At 37.1% G+C, this 21028-nt stretch overlaps 1 protein-coding gene across 1 annotated transcript; it reads left to right on the top strand.

Annotated features, from left to right (window-relative positions):
* The first annotated feature begins 916 nt into the window (after nucleotides 1-916).
* Nucleotides 917-19204, top strand: ARL14EP (ARF like GTPase 14 effector protein). Its single transcript, XM_082476739.1, has 4 exons — nucleotides 917-1128; nucleotides 11618-12093; nucleotides 13802-13929; nucleotides 15309-19204. Exons 2-4 carry the CDS (start codon nucleotides 11668-11670, stop codon nucleotides 15535-15537), a joined length of 783 nt encoding a protein of 260 aa, XP_082332865.1. The 5' UTR covers nucleotides 917-1128; nucleotides 11618-11667; the 3' UTR covers nucleotides 15538-19204.
* Nucleotides 19205-21028: the final 1824 nt, after the last annotated feature.

The raw sequence follows: 21028 nt of genomic DNA on the forward strand, positions 1-21028 counted from the left end.
AACTACTAAAAGAACTACTGAATGTCACCTCCTGCGGACACAGTTGAGGGGATTACCCATTGTTCTTGCCTTTCTCCCATTTCTAAGATGGGTGTAAATTAGGCAGCGGCAAAACCCTGACTGGGTTCAAAGCAGCATGGAGGTGTTAGGAAGGACCATTAGAGAGGTTCCCTGCAAAAAACAACTTACAGTAGGTGTGTATAGTATTGCTAGCAAGCTTGGGCTTCGGTGGATCTTATTTCCCTGTCTCACACTTTTCACCTGGCTAGTTAAAAAAACAACAGTGCGGCGGGGTGGGGGAAGGGGCCCTCCTACCCCCACCTGAAAATGGCTGCAGGCTCAGACGCTTCAGTCTAAGGGATCTAGGGCCCTCAAAGATTGTAGGTGAATAAAATCTGCTTTAGAAATTAATCAGCTCTTAAATTGGTCCAGACAATAGGGTTACAAGAAAGATACTCTGTGTGTGTGTGTGTGTGTGTGTGTGTGTGTGTGTTTCCCTTCTGAAAATTTGCAAGCATCTTCCTGGTGCCTACACTCTACTCAACGTAATAAACATAGCTATTCTTATAATTTATAATAAAGGAGATGCATTTTGTAATATATTTCGCTTGAGTGAAAGAAATCAAAACTTGAGACCCTAAATAAAGGGTCTCTTCTGAAGGTCTTTTTAACTCATTCACTTCTCCTTCAGGGATTAGGAGGGTTGGGGTGCAAGAATGTGGCGTCACGCACAGGCGTAGAGATTCGCGAACACAACCCAAGTGAGCCAAACTTGCATCTTGTAAAAGGTGGCCCCAGACACCGCCCAATTCCCTAACACCCAAGAACAGAAGGGAAAAAAAAAAAAAAAAAAATCCAGTCAGCCTCTGAAGCAACCATTGCCTCACCTTGATTCATTCGCCAATTCACGCCGCCCCGCCCTTTCCGCCCCGAAGGCGGGGGCGCCAAGCTCCGTTCCCCTCTAGGCTTCTCCCAGGCCTCTCTTTATGGTCGTGCTGAGACTCTCTAGCCTGGCTCGCCGCCCTCTCGCTGGTAGCGCCGGGAAGAGCCGAGAAGCCGGCGGCCGAGGCCCAGCTGAGACGTTGCGGGTGTGGCCCGGACCCCGGCGGTGGAGCGCTCCCGCTAAAGGTGGGAAGGGCTGGGGGAGGCTTTGGGGAGGATCGGGGGCGTGGAGGACGATCCCTGGGTGGGAGGAGGGCCCGGGCCAGGTGATGGAGGTCCCCAGGAGAGGAGGGGGAGCAGATCGGACATGTGAGGGGGAGTGAGGGGGATTTTCAGCTGCTAGCTGAGGCCTCCGCCAGCCTGCCACCCTGCAGCGTTCCCCGCTTCCTCCGCTTCATCTGCGGCCCCTTGTGTCAAGGCCCAACACGGTTCCTACCGCCGCATCTGTTGACCCCCGCGGGTCGCCGCCTCTCTTAGGGAGACCTGGAGCCCTGCTAATTTTGACTTAGGCTTGTCTTATTTAGAGGAGAGCTTTGTGGCCTAGAGCCCCATCCACAGCTTATATCTCTGCCATTTGGTTTTTATTTTTTAAATCGGAGCCCTCCCAGCCCTAGCTGTTTGGTTGAGGCCGGATGCCGAATAAGTAGTCTTCTTTCTTCCATTCCCGTACCGTGAACATGGTAGAGGCTCATATGATGTATCTGGTGGCTTGCAATATTATGATACAGCCGTGAAGTAGGGGCGTTACGCATATGAGCACAGGGTTGAGGTGGGAATAATTGCAGGATCCTGAGCACCTAGTCACATTGATTTGGGCAGATTCAGCCTTCATTGTGTGAGATTCTGGCAGTTTAGGAACATGTATTCATTCGAAAGATGTTATCTACTAAGTGCCAATATTGTGCTAGTTGGAGAAGCTACAGCTGTAACAGGACCCTGGTGATTCCTTGCCCTCACGGAGCGTAATACATAATGGGAAAAACTAACAAAGAAGAAAGCCTGTGATGAGTGCTATGAAAAGGGAAGTCCCTGAAGTTCCTTACTCTTTTGCCTTGAGTGGTAGAGAAAATAACACCATATAGCTCCTGTCTTCCAACAGCTGAAAAGTAAAAGTTTCAAACACAGAGGAAGAAGGACCTATAACAATCGTATTTGGGTAAGGCACAGCAGAAAGGTGAAGACGCTGGCACCGTCTTGAAGGATTAGTTAGCATTGCCTGGCTTTCCAAGCAAAGAGACAAGATGAAGACATAAAATATAAAAGAACTTTGCTAGTAGACTATTTTGACCTGGAGTATGTGACGTTTGAACAAGTAATGCCATGCTAAAGAGTCCAGACTTTGTTTTCTAGGAAGAGGTGAAAGTGTTTTCAACAGAATAGCTTACAGTTCAGTGTCACAATCATTTACCCAACTGTTTGGCAGTTTAAGTATAGTATTAAGTACTGTTTGACAATGTTGACCACATCCAGAATTCAGGTAGAATAAGGAGAGCTTTGCTCATTCATCTTAGTCTGGAAACAATCTTTCAGTTGTTGAAATCAAGGGATTCTGTTCTCTTTGACAGTTAAGGACCATAGAAATAGAAATCACAAATGGAGTTTGGAGACCTGAAGGGTTTGCTGAATTGTGCCAAATGTGAACAGTAGGCAGTATATAGATGGGTCTTATTGTTTTAATCCATTCATCCAGCCTGTGTCTTTTGATTGGAACATTTAGTCTATTTACATTTAAAGTGATTATTGATAGGTATGTACTTATTGCCATTTTGTTGATTGTTCCTGGTTGTTTTTGTGGTTCTTCTCTGTTCTTTTCTTCTCTTGGTCTCTCCCCTCATGGTTTGATGATTTTTTTTTCAGTGTTATGTTTGCTTCCTTTCTCTTTTTTTTGTGTATCTATTATAGGTTTGTGGTTACCATGAGATTCATGTATATTGACACATATATATATCAGTTTATTTTAACCTAATTCTTGTGTAAATTTGAATGCTCTAAAAGCACATTTTACTCTCCCCCTCCCCCATGTTTTATGTTTTTGATGTCATATTTTACATCTTTTTATTTTGTGTATCTCTTAAATACTTAATTGTAGTTATAGTTGATTTTACTACCTTTGTTTTTTAACTTTCATACCTGTTTTTAAGCAGCTGATGCACTGCCTTGACTGTAAATTTGCCTTCACCAGTGCAGTTTCTTTTTTCATATATTTCCTTATTTCTTGTCATGGCCTCTTCTACTCAAAGAAGATCTTTAATATTTCTTGTAAGACTGGTTTAGTGATGATGAACTTCTTTAGTTTTTGCTTGTCTGGGAAACTCTTTATCTCTCCTTCAATTCTGAATGATAACTTTGCCAGGTAGAGTACTTGGTTGCAGGTTTTTTCCTTTCTGCACTTTAAATACATCATGCAAAGTTTCTGCTGAAAAACCGGCTGATAGTCTTTTGAGGGTTCTTTTGTGAGGGTTCTTTTGTATGTGATTAGTTGTTTTTCTCTTTCTGTCTTTGAAATTCTCTATCTTTGACTTTTGCTGATTTAATTATAGTTTGTCTTGGTGTGTCTTTAGGTTTATGTTGTTTGGAACTCTCTGTGCTTCTTGGACCTGGATATCTGTTTCTTTCCCCAGGTTAGGGAAGTTTTCAGCCGTTACTTCTTCAAATATGTTTTCTTTTTCTCTTCTCCTATAATGCAAATGTTAGTATGCTTGATGTTGCCTCTGAGGTCCCTTAAACTCTTTTAAATTTTTTGCTTTTTGCTTTTCTGCTTGGATGACTTCCACTATTCTGTCTTCTAGATTGTTGACCCAGTATATTTTTCATTTCAGTTATTGTATTCTTCATCTCTGTTTGGTTCTTTTCTATCCTAACTCTTAAGTTCTCAGTGTGTTCCTCCATTTTTCTCCCAAGTTTGTTAAGCATCTTTTTGACCATTACTTTGAACTCTTTATCAGGTAAATTACTTATCTCTATTTCCTTAGGGTTTTTTCCTGGACTTTTATCTTGTTCTTTTTTCTTTTTTTTGGAACATATTTCTCTGTCTCCTTCTTTTGTTTAACTCTGTTTTCGTATTAATTAGGTGAAACATCTACCTCTCCAAGTCTGGAAGGCATGGCTTTGTGTAGGAGTGTCGTCTGTATGGACCGTGTGTGCCAGGCAGCTTTGTCAGGCTGGTTGGACCTGGAGCAGGTGTGGACCAGTGTGTCCTGGAGCATGTTCACATTGGGACCACCCTAGTGGGGTGACTGGAGCTGGAGCAAGCATGAGTGGAGCAGGGGAAGGATGCGGTCCCAGGGCTTGCCATGCTCAGACCACTTTGGCAGGACAGCTGGAGCTGGGAGGTGGGGTGGGCCTGGGGCATGCTGGGGCAGCCTTGGCAGGCCAGTAAGAGTACCTGGACCGTGATTCTGTCCGCACTATTAAGGTGTAAGGGGAACACACAAAAAATGGCACTTTCTGGCACCTTGGACCACGGAGACAGTTTCAGCAGTTCTCTGCCCATTTGGCAGGCACTTGAGGGTTAGTATATGGATTTCCTTCATCTAGAGCGTAGGTGCCCTTTAAACAGTTGCTTCTTTGCTCTGCTCTAGGGTGGGCAAGTCTGCGTACAGGCCCCTCAGTGATACCCCTCCCTACCGAAGGTCCTCGTCAGGGTTGGGGTTCCCATCGATACCATGCCTCCATCTCTTTTACCCATGCCCTGTGTCGTCCCTCTATCACTTGTTCTGCAGCCCTCAGTTCTTCTTTGGCAGGAATGGATCTGTATGTAGGTACAAATTCAGCATGTCCGTGGGAAGAGATGAGTTCAGGGTCTTCCTACACTACCATCTTTGACTGGAACCTCCCAAATATTTTATTTTAAATAATACTATGGACCATATTTTTGTTTTAAGTTCACTTTATCTTTCTTATGGGGCCTGGGTCTTCTTGAGGTTTAAGACTATCCCACTTGGCCATTTAACCCTTCTGTTAGTACCCATTCAAGTGTCCTGTAGGTAGTTAGTATTTGAAGATAATGGGCACAAAAAGTTATCAGTTGCCAGAGGCATGACGTGTGTGTGTGTGTGTGTGTGTGTGTGTGTGTGTGTGTGTGTGTGTGTGGTGTGCGTGTGTGTGTGTGTGTGTGTGTGTGTGTGCGCGCGCGCGTGCGCTCAGGCAGGTGCACGCCTAGGACTGAAACTGCTGATTTGCAAAGTAGGGGTGAAGTTATTTTTTTTTTTAATTAAATAAAAGGTAAATGGGGAAATGCCTTATAAATTGTAAGACCCCTATACTGAAAAAACAAGGCATTTTTCCTGAAAGGGAAAGACTCTTAAAAATTGACCTAAAAATTCAGTAATTTATTTTTTCATTAAATTTCCTCTTAATGCTCTTTTTCCCACTAACTTGAAGAGTGGTAACCAAGCACCACTATCTCCCTCTGCTTTTGTTTTGTTGTTTGTTGTTTGTCTGCTTTTGTTTGATGGTTGTGGTTCTGCTTTGACTAACTCCTATAGGAGGCCTGTGATCATGTCCTAGAACTTGTGTTATTAGGGAAACTTGCTACTATCGTGGCCTTGTATGAGGTCACTCAGCTTCTTCAGTGCATCCAACCTACCTACCTTAGAGTTGGGTAATGAATAGCAAGAGATAGTGTTTAAAACTTATTCCATGGAATCTATAAAAAACAAATAACTTTAAAATATAATGTTTAAAAAATGAACTCATAGATAAAGAGAACGGATTGGTAATTGCCATTGTCAGGGGGTTAGGGTGGGCAAAATGGGTGAAAAGGGGGTCAAAAGGTACAAACTTCCAGTTGTAAGTAAGTAATGGGGATGTAACATCCAACATGATAACTAGTTAATAATACTGTACTGCATATTTGAAAGTTGCTGAGGGAGTAAATCTTAAAAGTTCACATCACAGAAAAGAAACATTTATAACTGTGGTGACAGTTGTTAACTAGACTTATTGTGATGATCATTTTCAATATACACAAATATTGTATCATTACATTGTATACCTGAAACTAATATAATGTTATGTAAGGTAATACCTCAATTTTTTAAAAAAGCTTATTCCCTAACTTGTCAGTGTTCAGATATATGAGGAGCAAATGCTTGTGTTTACTACCTAAGGTATAGAAGGGGTCTAATAAATCTATATTTATTTCATTCTCTCTCGACTCTTCTGGGAGTGCTATAAAAATATTGGAAGTTAATCTTAGAATCACAAAACACTCTGTTTAGGTACTGATGGAAAGTATTGGCAATTCTAAGGCAAGAGAAAATTGAAAATGCAGAACTTTTAAAAGAAAGTGTCAAATAATAAAATCCAGAGTTAATAAGGAGAGACTTTATTGAAAGGGTTATTGCAACAGGGGAAAAGGGATTATAGCAGTGGAGAGAATTCTCTGACCAAAAGATTTACCAGCTTCTCAAGGGATGAGTAAACAAAGCTAAAACAGAACTGCTTGGTCTGATTGTAGATCCCAGATTGTTTTGCCCTGAGGCCAGCCTATTCTCTCGAGGGGTCCTTTGCTGGCTCTGGCTGAGGGTAGGCCAAAGTTCAGGGACCTAGGGGAAGGAGAGAAACTTAAAATATGGTTAACAAGCATTTTGTTCCAATTGATTATTTTCAACAAGCAGTTCAGCTAATTACTCATAAATTTATAAATGAGACAATGGGAATTTGGAGGTCCTTTGTCCTGGTCATAGGTAAACAAGGGGATGTTCTTGAGTCTTATGGAAGCCATATGGAGAGGAGTAGGAGGGTTTCTTTAACCGTGGCTATTCAAGAACCAGGAGCACAGGTCTCAGGTAAAATCTGACTTGTTAAAAAGGCATTTTACTATTTGAAGTGGAAAATAATTAAGTGTACAAATAAAATTCATTGAAACATTTATACAGGAAGGCCTTAGGATACTCATTGACATTCAGGAATTAAAAAATCCTCCATCACTATGTGTAGTTTGAAAGCACTTAAAGACCAGTCTCATTTGTATCAGTGAAATTTTCCTGAGGTGGTGGGGGGAGTGGAAAACAAATCTAAATTACTCAGGTCTAAATGAACACATTTGGGGCTTTTTGTTTGTTACATGGTTTTCATCTTAACCTATAAGAACTGGATTTTTTTTTTCACTCCGTCAAAGTGACTTGGCTGGAGCAAATTAATTTTTTCCTGTTTAAAATATAATTTCCCACAAAAAAAGGGAGAAGGAAGTAAAATCATGACTGTCACACAGATATAAAATTAGCAACACATGGTTTTTGTTTACCTTATTAATGAGGGGACTGGTAAGATGTTATATAATCAGTTCAAATGACAATCAAAAGAACAGACACATTTATTGATCAGGAATATTGAAATAAATGAGCAAATAGAGGCAAAACTGTCTTCTTCCACAGTGGGCCAGGGATGTCAATTGTACCTCTACCAGACAGAATTTACAAGAATATAGACAAGAGTTTTGCATTGCTGTTAGTTTTGTACAGTTGTCAGCTGTAAAATAGCTCAAAGGCAATGAAAGACTCAGAGCTCTCATGTAATGGGAATGTGAAAACCCTGAAGGTTGTACTCTTCAGCAGTGCAGTTTTCCACTGAAGCAGGTATTTCTTTCTATACCTAGTTTATGAAATTTACAACTCCCCCTCCCCCCCTCAAATAATCTTCCCTAAGTGTCGGACTTCCTGGAAGGCAAGTACATGTCTGTGTGTGTGTGTTTCTTATTCTTTTTTGATATACTCTATAAATATAGAAGATGCTTGGTTAATGTTTTTAATTGAATTATCTAAAGCAGTGCATCTCAAACTGTACTGTGCTTACATATCACCTGGGGATTTCCTTTTTAAATGCAATTCTGATTCAGTGACTGTGGGGCTTTCCTGAGATTTCTCTTTTCTATTCAATAATAAGTTCCCAGCTGATGCTAGTACTATTCAATAGTTCATGGACAGTAAATAGTAATGTATTTCTGACTATTAATTGAGGAAGATATTAGATAATCATTACTGGAGAACATGGCACCATACTGCAGGTGAAGGGAGCAACATGAAGCTACTAGACTATCGCTTGAAGAAACAAAAATACTAATTGTGGGCCACATTGCCAGAGCACAGGCCAAAATGAGCAAAAGAAACAGTTGCTAGGAAACAGATCCAAAAAACTCTATAGCAGAACTTTAGCTTCAGAGAAGAGAACAGAAATGAGGACACTGGGAGATACAACAGGAGAGGAGCAACCAGAGGGGTATAGGTTTTAGAAGGCAGGCAGTAACCACCGAAGATCACTGCCTGAAATTTTGTGTTCCTTGAGCTAACCTGACTTTTTTTTTTTTTAAAGCAATGCTTGAACGTAAAACTGCTTTGACACAGGTGTGTACACTTTTACCGTGACGGTTTCACTCAAGTTAGTGGTATCAATATGCCATTGAGCTTTAAGCAATGTGTTAAATATATTTTGTACTGCAACTAGTGATTTGTCTTCTGTCAGATGGGGCACTTTAATTTTTAACTGAGCAGGTCCTGTAATTTGTTCATAAGTAGTTCAGTTTTCTTTTAGCAGCAAATAAGAGGTGGAAGATAATGTGAAGCTGGCACCAAAGAGATCTCTACTTACTGGAATATGCAAAAAAAAAAAAAAAGGCATGGTAAATGAGGCCACCAGATTTAGCAAATAAAAATACAGGATGCCCAACTGAATTTGAATTTCAGACAAACAACAAATTACTTTTTAGCAATATTTGGGATATAATTAAAATTATTTATACATTATCAAAAATTCAAATTTAACTGAGCATCCTGTATTTTATCTGGCAACTCCAATAGTAAATAATTCTACCCTAACAGTGATACCTGAGAGATGGCTTCTTAGAAAACAGCATAATTGTGCAGCAATTTAATTCCTTCAAGTGTTCCTCCATTATGTACTCAAAAGTACGCCAAGAGTTCAAAATGGTTAGAAGCCACTGCTTACCCAGAAGGGGATGTTTTCAAAGACTGGTAGGGTTATGGCTAACTTGAAAGAAAAACAAATTCCGCTCTATGCTGTCCAACTAAGAGTCTAGATTCATAGTGGTTTAAGGTTAATAAGAGAATTTATGCAGTTGTGGAAGCAAATGTCCAAGCAAATACTTACCAGAAAAATTAATTTAGTAGGAGTTAATCATATTTCCAAATTTCCAAGAGCGTCAGATCACTTAGAAATAAGGATTCAACCTCACCGGTACAACTTGAGTCTACTGATAAACTCTTGTGAATGAGATCGTAATTTAGCCAAGATTAAAGGAAAATAAAGGAATAGAAGCCCCTAATAGCAAAGAAAAAAAAAAAACTCCCTAACGGGTAAAAATATTTTATTGCCATGGACAGATAGAATTTCTAAAATAAAATTTCCAAGTCACAAGATGCTTTTCCTGTCAAATATGATCAGGGTATAGCCCAACTTCTTGAATGCTAAGAAATAGTTTTACGTTCAGAAAATCATATTATACATTAGTGGCTATAAATTGGTGATAGTTACCTACAAAGATAAAGAATCTGTGACATTAATAAGACATTAAGCGTTAGCAGTTTCCCTAATGTGCTGTGGGGATAGTTGATCAAATTTCCTTCCTGTTGACTGTTAAGGAAGGTCAGAGCCAGATTTGTGACACTATCTGCTGAAGTTTAATACAACATAGTTTGGTGGTGGTGTTTTATAACTGTATCTCTGGCTTCTTCTTTTCCATCCCTTAATTTATCTTAACCCACTTATCTGTTAAAAGAAAACAATTAATTAGATTTATACAAGCAGTTTCATCTGATGTGATTGGAACCTATACTTGGTAATTACATTTTAAAAGTTGGTTAAAATAGAATTTAAAATATTCTCTGTTTTAATCAGCTTTTAAAATTTTTAAGTTAAAATGTTCAAACACTTTAAATTCTGGGGTATTCTGGCAGCTTTTTCACTTATGATTATCTTTGAAATTTATTCAAATTGACTCATTTAATTCATGCAGTTTATTTTTAACTGTCCTGTAGCAGTCCCTGTTGAGTAACCTACAATTTCTCACCCTTTACCATTGGGTTATTTCCAATTTTTCACTGTCAAAAGCAATGAATGCTGAAAGACTTTGTATGTATCATGCGCAAAGTCCTATGCTCACATGGGACATACATTTCTCTGGCACAGACACCTAGAGCTGAAAATATAAGGCCCTGGGATGTGGACTTCTTCAGTTTTGCAAGAAATTACCAAAAACTCTAAAGCAGTTGCAGCAGTTTACGTTCCTACAAGGTATAAGGAGCATGTAAGAATTGGCCACATTTTTGCCTTCACTATGTTACCAGATTTTTAAAATCTTGCCAAACAAATGTTTGAGAAGTGGTATTTCATTTTCATTCTCCTGATAACTATGAGGTTAAACACCTGCATTTGTTGGCTGTTTTGTTCTCTTCCTCTGTGAATTGCCTGTGTATATTTGTTTCATTTACTAATGGGTGGTCATTTTCTAAGTGATTTGTAGAAGTCAGGGTTTTTTTTGTATATTTGGAATAATAATCCCAACAACACCTTTCCAGTGTGGCTTCTTTTCCCTTCCTTAGAGTTATATAGAAATGTTTAATTTGGACATAAAATCAAACGTGTCCACCTTTTTCTTTGATATGTCCTTTCTTGTTTGAGAAATGCTTCTCTACCCCAGTGTCACAAAGTCTTCTATGTTTTCTTATAAACATTTTTACAGTTTTTCTTTTCAAGTTTTATTTTATAATAACATCTGGAATTGATTTTTGTTTGTGAGAAAAAGATTTTAGTCTGTCTTTTTCCATATGGTTAGCCGGTTGTCCAAGCATCTTTAATTAAATCTTTCTCCCATTAATGTGTTATACCTATTGATTTATAATACCACATGTCATACACCAAGCCCTCATCTTTTCATGGATCTATTTGTCTATAGTATACTGATACCACACACTTTTAATTATAATAGTTTATAGTAAATAAATTTCTTGTTTTGTTTTCCTTCAAGATTACCTTGGCTCTCTTGAACCTTTACTCTTCCATATAGACCAGCTTGCTAAATTCCAGGGGGTGGGGGAGTTGTGGAATACCTGGTGAAATTTTGATTGGAATCATATTGAATTTATAGATAAATTCCTAGAAAATTGACATATTTACTATAGTCACACTTGCCATGATTAATTTCTACATTTATTTAAGGTGTCATTTGTCTTTCTGTTTGATCGTTTTCTCCGTAAAAGTCTTACATATCTTTTGTAAGATTTATATATCTTGTAAGATATCTTTGTAATGTTTTTGTTTCCAGCATGCCTGCTGAATTATCTTTCTGGTTCTAATAGTTTGTCCATTGAACCTCTTGTATTTTCCATTTAGATATTCATATCTTTGAGTAATATTTCTTATTTCTTCCTCTTTAATCTTTATATTGAATACCTTTTAATACCTTTTAATATGGTGTTAAATGGAAACTGTGATATAAGTATTCTTGTGTAGTTCTAACTTTACAGAGAATGCTTCTAATGTTTTATAATTAAATATAATAATGTTTTTGTAGGCTCTTGGTAAATGTCTTTCTATTCCTTGCTTGCTAAGAGTTTTCTTTCTATTATGCAGATATTGAATTTTATCAAATGCTTTTTCAGTTTCCCAGATAAAAATTTTGCAGCACAAATCTGACTCTCTTTAATGTTTTCTCTAGGGTGATCTGCTAGACAAAAATCAAAACGAGGAAATTTGCTAGAATCAAAAATGATGGATCCATGTTCAGTTGGAGTCCAGCTTCGAACCACAAATGAGTGCCATAAAACCTACTATACTCGTCATACAGGTTTCAAGACTTTGCAAGAATTGTCATCAAATGACATGCTTTTACTTCAACTTAGAACTGGAATGACACTTTCTGGGAACAATACAATTTGCTTCCATCATGCAAAAATCTACATCGACAGATTTGAGGATTTGCAGAAGTCATGTTGTGACCCATTTAACATACACAAAAAACTAGCCAAAAAAAATTTACATGTAATTGATTTAGATGATGCCACTTTTCTGAGTGCAAAATTTGGAAGGCAGCTTGTACCTGGTTGGAAACTTTGTCCAAAATGTACACAGATAATCAATGGAAGTGTGGATGTTGATTCTGAAGACCGGCAGAGAAAAAAACCTGATTCAGATGTATGTATAGTCATTTTTTCTCCATTACTTCTACAATGTGGGGTTATAATTATAAGGAAATCACATTTATATCACTATTTATTACAGTTGAGCCTTGAACAGCACAGGTTTGAACTGTGCAGGTCCACTTATATGTGGATTTTTTTCAGTCAATACTGTACTATACAATCTGTGGTTGGATGAATCCAAAGTTGCAGAGGGCCAACTGTGGGACTTGAACATCCTAGCATTTTGGTATCCACAGCAGATCTTGGAACCAATCCTCCTCAGATACCAAGGGATGACTGTATACTAACTAGCAGGCAGTGAATATAAAGTTGGGGAGGTGAAAATAAATGGTGTTTCTAAATATTTGTGTAAACCCAGATTGTTTGGTAAAGAAAGTTAGCTTAGGAAAAGAATAACATAATATTCCCAAGACTTTCAAGCCATAGCTCCTAGTGCTAAGACATTCTGGCACAGCCAGGACTTAACCATCCTAGCTCCTTTTCTGATACCAAAGTAACTCAGTAGGATATGCCAGCCAGCAAGGGTCTGAAATGTAGCAGGATGAAGTCCCCTTTTTTTTGAAGGACTTGAAAACTGCTGCTTTAAAAGGAACTTCAGAAGTGACTTGAAGTAATTATTTCTTATTTCAGCCTTTCTTTCTGCTTTGGCACTATCCCATTCTTGTTTGGGATTTTAAGATGCTTGTGAATTTCCTTTGCTTCTGGCTCTTAATTCTTACTTGGTATGGTCAAGACTAACTTTAGGACTCCCTACTGTCAAAAAGCATACATTTTTACATTGTAAGTATTAATTATTTTATAACTCTCTTCCTTAGTCACATGTTACCTTTAAATTATTTAACTGTATCAGAACAACTAAAGATTTCATAAAGCTGTCTCTGGTGCAGAACAAGGACTGGTACGTCAAAGGAGCACTTCTCAAATTTTCTATTTATAAGCAATTTATAATTCTTTCTGCTGGCATATTTTTCTCAATTTTCTCCTTTTCATTATGTTAATAAACCAAATTAAAATTTTAAATTACATGTAGTGCTTTTCCTTCGTTATCCCCTCAAAGGCATATCTCCAGGACCCAATGTTATCTTGCAGTTTATACTAAGTACTTGCTGCTGCCACTTTAGATGTATTCTCCACTTCATTTACCTATTGTTCATGTGGAATGTATCACATAAACCTTTTTTCCCCCCAGATAATGAAATTAAACCCTTAACCATCAAAATTTTGTTTTACCAAATTTTTTTAAAAGGATTATAATACTGTTACAGAGCTTGAAACTTTATTACTTCTCAGCTTTAAAAATGTATGTAATCGAACCTTTTCCTAAGGACCCAAGATCATTAGTAGGAACCTGTGCTGTGTGCTGTGGGTTATACAGCAGTTTTTCTGCCTTCTCTCCCATGTTGGCAGCAGCCATTGCCATTTTCACTGTGCCTGTCCTCCTCTCCTCCTAATATGCCAGAGACTAAAATTAGATAATGAAAATATCATAAATAAGTTAACCAGTAAACTTTGAATATGGTCCCGGACCATGGGCCACATAAATTTTGTTGCACTTGGGCACTAAAACCCTTTTTTTTTCTTTTTTGTGAGTTCCAGACTGTTTTCCAAGCTAAGGAATAATCTAGATTAACGTTAAGTGAAATATTTATGTATGGTCTGATATTAAGATTTGAGTTGATAATTTGTTTACCTTTATTCAGGGAAGAACTGCTAAAGCTCTGAGGTCATTACAATTTGCAAACCCAGGAAAGCAAACTGAATTTGCTCCAGAAACTGGTAAAAGAGAAAAAAGAAGGCTTACAAAAAATGCAGCTGCTGGTTCAGACAGGTAGGCTATGTGTTATTTAAGGTATATGTTAACTTGCTTCACATCTGTATTGTTTTCCTATCTTTCTCTTAAGTTTTGAATGTTTCTGGTTAGATATTTTAAATTCGATAATCTGGAATTAGTAAGAACCTCCAAGGGCCTCATAGAAAATTAAGGCATCCCCTTCCACTCTAAAAATTTACTTCTAAGAAAGTATCAATGAAGTGAACAAGGTAACATTTTTGGCACAATAATTAAAATAATTTAAACTTATTATACTTCTCTTTTTGTTTTGTTTTTGGCTGCGTTGGGTCTTCTTTGCAGTGCGCGGGCTTTCTCTAGTTGTGGCGAGCGGGGGCTACTCTTCGTTGTGGTGTGCGGGTTTCTCATTGCAGTGGCTTCTCGTTGCAGAGCACGGGCTCTAGGCTCATGGGCTTCCGTAGTTGTGGCATGCAGACTCAGTAGTTGTGGCTCGCGGGCTCTAGAGCACAGGCTCAGTAGTTGTGGCGCATGGGCTTAGTTGCTCCGTGGCATGTGAGATCTTCCCGGACCAGGGCTTGAACCCGTGTCCCTTGCATTGGCAGGTGGATTCTTAACCACTGCGCCACCAGGGAAACCCTATACTTCTTATAGCTAAAATAATTCACTTGTTTGAAAGCACTAATATATAATCAGTATGTCTCTGCTCTGTAGGTGGCAGCTAAAAAATAAATTTTATGAGAATACAAGGTTACTTTTTATTTTTTACATGTCTAAAATAGAAGGTTACAGTACAGTCAATAGAATGAACAAGAAAACTAAATTGTTTAGAATATGACTTTTTAAACTGAGCATTTCTAAAATGCAAATTGACAAATGTTAGTGTAATCATTCAGAATTATTTTCTACATAGGCCATTTATTCCATCTGTGAAGGTTTTCCACTGAATCATGTAAGTGTTTTTAGGCAAGATTTGCTAGAGTCCATTAAAGAACAAGAAACAGGTTAATTGCAATATAAAAAATAATTGGATAGTATACTGTGATAAAAATCTGTGTTCACAAAGCAGTAGATAGATTGGTTGCTAATAAAATGTACCATTATTACCTAGCCTTTTTTTTTTTTTGACAAGGAAGGGGTAAATAGTTTTAACAATTATTGTTTTTAGACACAGTTCTTGTCCATTCCTTTGGATATGTTTCAACACTTTACACTGAGGTCTCTTCTTCTCGCAAGGAGCTCATTAGCTATTAATTGTAGAGTAGCTTTGAGTCAGGTAAGCCATGTATCAGTTTGGCGGGGTTTCATCCCTAATTCAAAACATTTTATCTCCTTAAGTTTTTTTCATTAACTGTTTTCAACTAAATATTCAGAAATAATATATTTGTGAGGTATAACACACCTTGTGTTTTGTATTACAGACAAGTGATCCCAGCGAAGAGTAAGGTCTATGATAGCCAGGGTCTCCTGATTTTCAGTGGAATGGACCTGTGTGACTGCCTCGATGAAGACTGCTTAGGATGTTTCTATGCTTGTCCTGCCTGCGGTTCTACCAAATGTGGTGCCGAATGCCGCTGTGATCGCAAGTGGCTATATGAGCAAATTGAAATAGAAGGAGGAGAAATAATTCATAACAAACATGCTGGATAATTTGTGGTATCAAATTACGGGATCTTTAAAGTTCCTTTGTCTATTTCTAAAATTCTAAGGTACCTTTTAAAGTTGATTGCCAAGTGACAAACATGCACTCTGTGCACTAATGTTGCTTTTAGGGTGCTTTAAGATAAATTATTTGATGTAAAGTTTGATGAACTATTTATTACTCAGCAGTCAGCTTCAAGCCTGTCTGGGTCAATGTAAACAAGCAGTGTATAGGCAGTCCTCAATTTGCATAATTCCCAGGTCGACAAATTTCAATGACAGTGATTTAGTTAAATAAGCCAGTTCCCTAACAGCACAGTTCAAATTTCAGTCACCATGGTATATTAATTGTGAGTATTTACATGAAGTACAAACTTCCTTGCTAGCTCTTAAGTCCACAAATCACTATGCAAGTAACAGATGTGCTTCAAGATCAGTGATCAATCATGTTACTTCTCTCAAATTCTGCTAGTGATTGGTCACTGCACATCTGTTACTCAGTTTGCTCAGACAGGAAAGCACAGAGTTGTGTTGACTCCTGCCACCCATGTGACATTTTACAAAGTGGATAATCAGAATTGGCCAACAAAGATGAAAGTGCAGTGAAGAAACGATAATGCTAGAAGTGTGACTTGAATTGAACATACATAGAGTTGTAGAAGAAATCACTGATCATGGGAATGTTGACACTGCTGCTATTCTAGAGCCTCTAGATATGCAGCTAGAGGAACTCAGTGAAGGCAAACTTATCATCATAAATGAGAAAAGGAGGAACATGTACCAGAGGAAGTGATGGTAACAAACTTCACATTAAAGGAACTTACAGAGGTATTTCACAACATTGAAAGCACAAACGATAAAATGGTGGAAGCTAATCTAAACTTAAAGGAGTCTGACAACTTGCAGTGGTATAGAAAAGATGCTTACCCAGTACCATAAATTATTTGACAAAAAGGCAAGTACTATTGCTCCTGATTAGTTTTTTATAATGAAATAACACTTTAATTCTCAGTGTTTCTAATATAAATTACAGTGTACCAAGTAAATACTTTTTTACAATTTTTTCATTTTCTTTTACGTTTATAACTGACACTTTTTAATATTTTGACAGATTTTTTCAAGGTCACAGAACAATAATAATTTTCCCCATTAATTATTAAGATTGCTTTGATTGCCATTTTTATGGTCCCACACTACCGCCCATGCAAGGCAAGGACTACCTATAGGTGAGAATAGTACCTACTTCAGGAAAAGTTAATTTTGATACAGCTAAGTAGTTGAACTATTTTGGAAATAATCTACATAACTAAGTGCTAAAATACATCATTTCTTCTCTCCACTTATTCTTTTAAAAAAAAGTTTTAATACTGTAAACCTTTCATTGCTTAGACTGTGTTCTTGGTGAAAATTTGTGCTTGGTGGCAAAAATCTTATTCTTTCTATGTGTAAAACATGGATATACATACAATATATAAGCAGATGTGCATTATATCAGTGGTATTTCAATTTAATAGGGTGTTGACTAGGATTAAAAGGGCTAAAAACAGCTCCTTAATGGAGTAATAATGAAACAAGGTGGAGAAACACTGGTTGAGACAGAGTATAAATTATTTGGAAATTGATTGAATCTTGACGTTGGAATGTGTATGGGTACCCTTTGGAGTGTGGGAGTGGGTGGTAACCTCTCTGCTCTTTTTTTCAAGACAGCTATCCATCAGTCTGTCTAAAATTTTTTATTGTCTAGGACATGGCCTCTAAACTAGCTTTTTGTTTTCCTTAAGTATAGTACTTTAATCAGATGAGCTTTTAGCAACTTGAAATACTTTTAGCTGTTGAAAATAGATTTATACAGCCAATTGGATGAATTGACCAAAAGAGGTTTATTTTTACTCCTGTATACTTTTGGTATCTGTTTAAAATGACTGGTTTTACTTTGATGGAGTGCCATTTTCAACCATGGAATTAAAATGTCATATTTAAGTTATAAGTGTTTACCGACCCAATTATTAGAAGTACAGTTTATCAATTCCTTGACTGATATGTTTCAACAGAGCACTGACAAAAAGAATATTTTGGCTTTCTGTACTTAAATCAGATGCTAGATTCTTTTTTTTTCCTGAATTAAGGAAATATTTTGTCACAGAACAGACGAACACAGGCTCCTAATTTTATCTGAACTTCTGGGTTATTAGACCTTCTTAGTTGAGTTACTGCCATCATTTTTTTTGCTTCTAAATATGACTTAGTGTATTGCTTAAGCTCTTCATAGGGACAAGTTAAAATCTTAGCTTTTTGTTTGTTTAAAACAGGAACATATTTTCAACAAAATAAATGACTTTAAAATTCAAATTGTTGTATTTCAACATTCCTTAGTAGAACATTTCTGTTATTTTTCAAAGATGATAAGTTTTTTAAGGGAAACTTTCTCGAACAATTTTGCAAATATTTGTTCATTATGCCTATTTAGGAGACCAAACTTTTAGTGAGCATGCAAAATGTTTACAGAGAAAGGTATATCTGATTTGGAGTAGGCTATAATAAAAGCTGTGTTTCAGAAAAACTACATCACAAGTCCACTTACTGTTTTAATATAAAATTACAGTAATATAGAATACAATGAAATTGTGTAGATCCTTTTTGTATTTTGCATAAGTATGATTCAAAGTGGCTAAATTATTTTAGAATGTTATTAATCTAAAAGCAAAAATAAAAGTTTTCATAAAAGTATGAAACACGTAGCTTTGGCTATAGGTGGGTCCTGGTTGAAAAGTTAACATAAGACCGAAAACGTTGGTCTTCCACAGTGTTGGTCACAAACGTTAGAGTGAAAAATGCATGTATATATTTGAATAAAATGAGTGGCATCCCAGTGATCTTTTTCCCATTTGTCTTTTACAAGTATAAGAAAATAGCTACTTATCTTTGGAATATTATATATGAGATTCTTCTATTTTTTTAAATATTATGTCTATTTGTAGATAACAAGCTGCTCTACAACCTGACAGTCTATTCTAAAACTGCTTTCCTGGCGTGGATTCAACTAAGTAATTTTTAACAGATGTATTTTGAAACATGCATACATATTTATACATATAGAGAGTGATTTATTCAGAGAATATAACTTATAGTAAGTTCCAGCATGGTTCTTAACTTTATGGAGGTCAAAGACCCCTGTGAGAAGCTGATGAAAACTATGAACTCCCCACAAAAATGCATTTGAGTACTCATAAATATTCCACATTCAGAACCCCTGAACATGTATTGAAGTACCTGGGTTATAGGCATTTTCTGTAAACTATTTGATGTTTTGTTTTTTTTTAAGTGAGGATGGCTGTCTAAAGTGTAGTTTGGTTTTTTATGTAATGTTGTAGGTGGGTTTTGTTAAGCGAAATCAGAACGGTTCAGTTCGTTGAAAGAGATCTTGCTACCCTGAAAAGGCTAAATCCCACCGTGACCCACCGCTCCCACCTCCAAAAAGGTAATTACACATCGAGTAGCAATGTAGAAAACTGAGGTGTCTTACATGGACTGAGCTTTTGTAATTAGAGATTTTCTTGCATTATGGTTATGCTGTTAGAAATGGCTTAGCATCCTTGTACAAATTCATGCGACACTGCTTTAGTTTTTGCTGACATCTGCTGGTATTTTCATGAAAATAAACTCTCTGTTGCTGCTACTTAATGGTTAATCTCTTTGCTTATAAATTAAACTATGAACACTGGTAATTACATTGAAGTGGGATATTTTTTAAAATTCTCAAAGTAGAGTGGCTTCTCTTTTTTAGCATTCTTAGGTCTTGCCCAGCAGCAGTCAACAAATTTTTAAGACTATGAGTGAGGATATGAAAATATACATGGACACTTCTGGGTTTCTTTTTATTTTTATGAAGATGGAGAGACTGTGAAAAATAATGCTTTTACCTATTTTTTAAAAATCATCAAATACTTCATTGAACACTTAGTTTAAAAAGTGTAATAGACTTCTGTAGAGTATATACCCCAATTTGTAGATTATCTGTAACAGCATAGTTAAGAGGATTGACTAATCTTACCAGAAGATAAAGGAGATTTATCAAATAGATTATTAACTCAGGTGGGTTAGTAATTCTCCATCTTTTTTTTTTTAAATTTATTTATTTTTATTGATTGATTGCTATGTTGGGTCTTCGTTTCTGTGCTAGGGCTTTCTCTAGTTGGGGCAAGTGGGGGCCACTCTTCATCGCGGTGCGCGGGCCTCTCACTGTCGCAGCCTCTCTTGTTGTGGAGCACAGGCTCCAGACGCGCAGGCTCAGTAGTTGTGACTCACGGGCCTAGTTGCTCCGCGGCATGTGGGATCTTCCCAGACCAGGGCTCGAACCCGTGTCCCCTGCATTAGCAGACAGATTCTCAACCACTGCGCCACCAGGGAAGCCCAGTAATTCTCCGTCTTTAAATGCAATTTGAAAGTATTTAATTACAGCCCTATTAAGTGGCACAATTAAAATTTATTAATTTTTCCCCCTTGAAATGAGGGAATAATTTCTTAGTGAAATAATGATTAGAAACTTCAGTTTTCCCATTTTTTATCACTACAAGCAAACAGATGTTTTATTAAAAAGTTGCTGTAATCTTCCTAGACTATGGTTTTAAAATAAGTGGACTTATTAAAAATAAAATGTTTGCAAACATTGCTGAAATAGCCAAAACCTTCCAGTACTCCCAATTTCTAACAGCTAATATATACATGAAAACACGAAGTTTTGGGCTCATGATTTTCATTGTACACAGGCTGGATGATACTTTCTTTACTCAGTTCTTTTCAGAGACACGTTTTGAGGTAAGGGCACATTTTACTTTAAAGAAATAAAGTAAAACCAGGCCTTGGCTCAGAGTTATGGGATGTTTGCCTTATCGAGAGAACTTATCTAAAACCAAGATTGAAGAGTTTGGCCTTTAAAAGGAGACCTGAAACAATTCATAATGTAAATACTAGCTCTGTAATTATCCCTTTGTTATCAACATCCAATCAATTATATTGACCAATTTGATAAATACAAATCAAATTTTGGTTTTAGTTATCTTATATTCTAGTAGCCCGAATGTATGATTTGGGCTTCAGGGTAGTATTGCAGTTACTTTAAAAATTAAATTTGTTATTTGGTGGCATAAGATAAAGTTACGAATAGTGACAGTACTGGTACCATGTAAGTGGGTTCTACAAGGCTCTGGGTAAAGTACAAATTTAATTTTGGCATTAAGAGAGGTAAAATGATTCAGGGATGTTCAGTAAATTGTGGTATCCTTAAGGTTTTTAAATAACAATCTCATGCCCTCCCCAAAGGTTATTTAGCCTTTTGATTTGGATTGGACTTTGCTTGTTTTTCAGATCAGCTTAGTGTAGTGAGATCAGATCATTTATTAAAAGAGAGTCTGCAAACACAGAAAACAAACTTATGGTTACCGAAGCGGGGGAGGGGTAAATTTGCAGTATGGGATTAACAGATGCACAGCACTATGTATAA

This window comes from Balaenoptera physalus, assembly GCF_965194825.1.
Source record: "Balaenoptera physalus genome assembly, chromosome: 10".
Taxonomy (NCBI): Eukaryota; Metazoa; Chordata; class Mammalia; order Artiodactyla; family Balaenopteridae; genus Balaenoptera; species Balaenoptera physalus.